The 3,320-nt window shown below is 41.4% G+C and overlaps 1 protein-coding gene across 1 annotated transcript; it reads right to left on the bottom strand.

Moving 5' to 3' along the window:
• Positions 1-1,065: 1,065 nt before the first annotated feature.
• LOC108510653 (ATP-binding cassette sub-family G member 2-like) lies at positions 1,066-3,261 on the bottom strand (the record flags this gene model as incomplete). The annotated part of the gene is made up of 3 exons (XM_017840313.1): positions 1,066-1,180; positions 1,653-1,712; positions 3,049-3,261. Coding segments are annotated over 3 exons (388 nt in total), but the record flags the coding sequence as incomplete, so codon positions are not given.
• Between the last annotated feature and the right edge of the window lie 59 nt (positions 3,262-3,320).

Raw genomic sequence — 3,320 nt, 5'->3', positions numbered from 1 at the left:
CCTCCGAGAACTGCATTTACCTATGTTTTGTGCTGTTCTTGCATGCAGAGGGACAGTAGCAATGGCCAGAGCATGTGATAAGGTGCATCTTCAATGCTTATGTCATAGCAGTGTTGATTCCATGCACTTAATTGTATTTGACTTAATTCATAAGCAACGCAATATAGGAACATCCTTCAGCATGCATGACATCAAAATCCATAAATAGCAAAGTAACTAAAAACTATCCCTTTTGTCTTCTTACCTTATGCAGTTTTTTGGAGGTGTTGAGGGAGAGACTGAAGGGCTGAAGGGACCTAAGGAGCAGCTACATCACAGTGTGTTTGTTAAGGCAGCCCCAGCCCACTACAGGTGAGAGCAGGGAGAAAAGAAGGAAGGAAAACACAGGTTGTGTCCATGTTGGTGAGGGTGAAGGTGTTCCAAACTTGTTTCAGCAAAGGAGGAAGGAGGGTAGGTTTTTTAGATATTATCTGCTTGTCTCTTGCAAAGGGAATCTGTTAGATGTAGGAATTCAGTTATGTGTGTTTTGAGATACCCCCTTTCTGTAACATGCTGACCATGCTTTTATAATTTTTCCAGGTGCACCTCTTACAGGCCTTGATAGACTTACAAGCCCGCTGCTGATAACAAGGAGTGGGGAGGGGAAAGAAATGAAAAGAGGCATGTGGTTTTCCTTCTTTTGTCCATCTTCCCAGCCCACCCTGGCAGAACAAAGGTTTTCTCAGAACAGGAGTTAGTGACATTGTCACTGGGCAAGTGGAGGTGCCAGGTGCATATTACCAGAAAACATCATACTTGGAAAATACTCCATGCATATTGATGGCCTACAGCTGTTCCCCCAAATGGAGAACAAGAAGGGATCCAGATCCAAAGCATCTGCTCCCATAGGCTATAAAACATTTAATGAAAGCAACTCAAATACAAAGCACAGTGTTTTTCCCAGCAAGGGTAGATGTGTGGAGAGTTGCTACAGCAACAGCCCTGCTTCTTGGATCAAGGCAAGGTACTTGGAACACAGCAGCAACTTTTTACAATAGAATCCATACAGTGATAAAAATTGCCTACCTGTACTACGTACCCAGAGGTACATTTAAAGTTGGCAGGCTGAGGAGCTCCATTGATCAAAATGTCACCAGAAAGCCCATGGGGATCCTTCCTTGCAGCCAAAATGTCAAGTAGCCTAGAGGAAAAGTTAGTTACTTTGTCAGATGAGCATGCAGGAGGTAAAGATCTCTGAATCACAAGCCCAGTTCATGGAACAAACAGCTACATGAAAGCATACCACGTTAAACATTTGCAATTTAGAAAATCCCCAGCAACTTTGAAGGACTGAGTTTCTTTTGTCGTGGTTTCCTAAGGAAATGAGATCTGTGCAATTTTATGTCCATTTTTTCAAGAAATTGAGCTTTGCTTAGAATGATGCATAAAGATCGTGTTATCAGCAAAGTCTGGACTAAAGCTGAATTTCATCTTTGTCATATAACCTGACTGTCTTTTTTGAATTCAAGTATTTCTCAGAAACAGGTGAGATTTGCACAGACCTAAAATAAAAGCACGATCTTTCTCTGAAAGTATTGTCCATTACTGCTAAATATGTGCAGTTTCATTTTCTCTTTGGTATAACCTCTGTGTAGGACAAAGGGGGCACTTACGAAGATTTACCACTGCCAGTGGGTCCCAAAATTGCATTCAGTCCAGGTCTCATGATGCCACTGTAAGACAAAACAGATTTACAAAATAAATAGAGTGCATTTACCTCTTTTACTGTTTCAGCTGGTAGGCTGTATAACTTATCTGTACAACTACCTTCTACATCCCATTAATTTTGGAATTAATGAAGCTGCCTGATCACTAGCAAGATTTATGATCAGTCAAACTCCACTTTAATTTTTATTCCTAATTCAAGAAGAACTAGTCTTCATATTATGAAGACAATACAGAAACATGAGTAAAATGTAAAAAAATCTGTACATATATTTTTACCCCATGGATCTCTGCAAGTGAAGCAGACACTTGCTTTAACCATATTCAGTTCTAAAGGTATTATTCTCTTTAACAGAGAGAATAATGGTCCCTGTAGGCAGAACATACTAGGGATTTGTCTTTACTTAAACTGCAGTTGACAGTTTCTCTGTATCTGACATTAAGCCACATGAAACTCAAAAGCCAGATAGAAAATGTTCCAAATGACCAATGTCAGTCAACTAAGTTACCACAACATATGGCTCTTGAGGAAGTTAGGAAAGACTCTGAGCTCATGTTTAGGAGGTGTGGAAATTGCACAGACAAAGAGCAGAACAGACAGAGCTACACAAAAGGGTGAATATTTACGATAGAAATTGAAGTTAGGGAGCTGAAAGTCACAGGTGACTTGGAATGGCATATTGTATAAGCACTTGGCACTTAGTTTAACTACTGAACTGTGAATGGGCAAACTTTATGCATCGATTATTGAACAAAGGCCATAATGACATGATTCCTTTACTACAGTAGTGCTCAATGTTGGGGGAAAAAAACCAAACAACCCGTCAAAAAACCACCAAAAAACCAGAAAACTTTACATCTCTTTAAAATTAACATAACCCTCGCTTATATTACTGTCTTACACATTATAAGTAAACTTCCCAAGATTAACCTTTCCAAAGGCCACCTTAGGGTGGGAGACACAACCATCGAGGACAGGCTGTTGGTATCTCGGTTAAACACTACAGCCCAGTGGGAGAACTGCCAAGTACTGCAGAACGATCAGAGCTGGCTGGTGTGGCCCTGTGCCGATAGCAGCCAGGAGGGCTGTACCCCTAGGGCCCAGGGAAATGATGCCCAGCAGCATGAGCTTTCTGAGGTACAGGCTCAGCACTAGAGACTGAGGACCACTGGAGCCTAGCAGGAAGCTTAAGCACAGCTGATAGCAAACATGAACATATCATTTTTCTAAATCTTGGTCAAATATTGTATATTGTGCTTAATGGCTCGGTGACATGAGTGGACTCAGCTGTCCAGACAGAAATAAAACATACACGTACTCTAAAGAGATATTTAAATACATACTTGACATCTCTCAAAACTTCTTTAGTGGCTGTTTTTTGACAGCACAGGAACCCACTCTTCATCTTCACACGGTAGCAGATGTTGTGGAAAGTGAGCACGCTCCCTGCCCTGCCAGCTAAGTCTGGCGAGGACGGCCTTCTGCTGGGGATGCCATTTGTATTCGAGTCTGACATCTGAATGCACAGGTGCGGCTGGTCTTCTGCCATCCTTCCTCTGGAAATGGAAAAACAGGTAAGGTAAGATTTGATTAGTTATAGAGAGGAAAGATGCAT

Source organism: Lepidothrix coronata, unplaced genomic scaffold (genome assembly GCF_001604755.1).
Source record: "Lepidothrix coronata isolate B3197 unplaced genomic scaffold, Lepidothrix_coronata-1.0 Scaffold1838, whole genome shotgun sequence".
NCBI classification, from domain to species: Eukaryota; Metazoa; Chordata; class Aves; order Passeriformes; family Pipridae; genus Lepidothrix; species Lepidothrix coronata.
The sequence above is the reverse complement of the archived record's forward strand: the minus strand, read 5'-3'. Positions and strand labels throughout refer to the sequence as shown.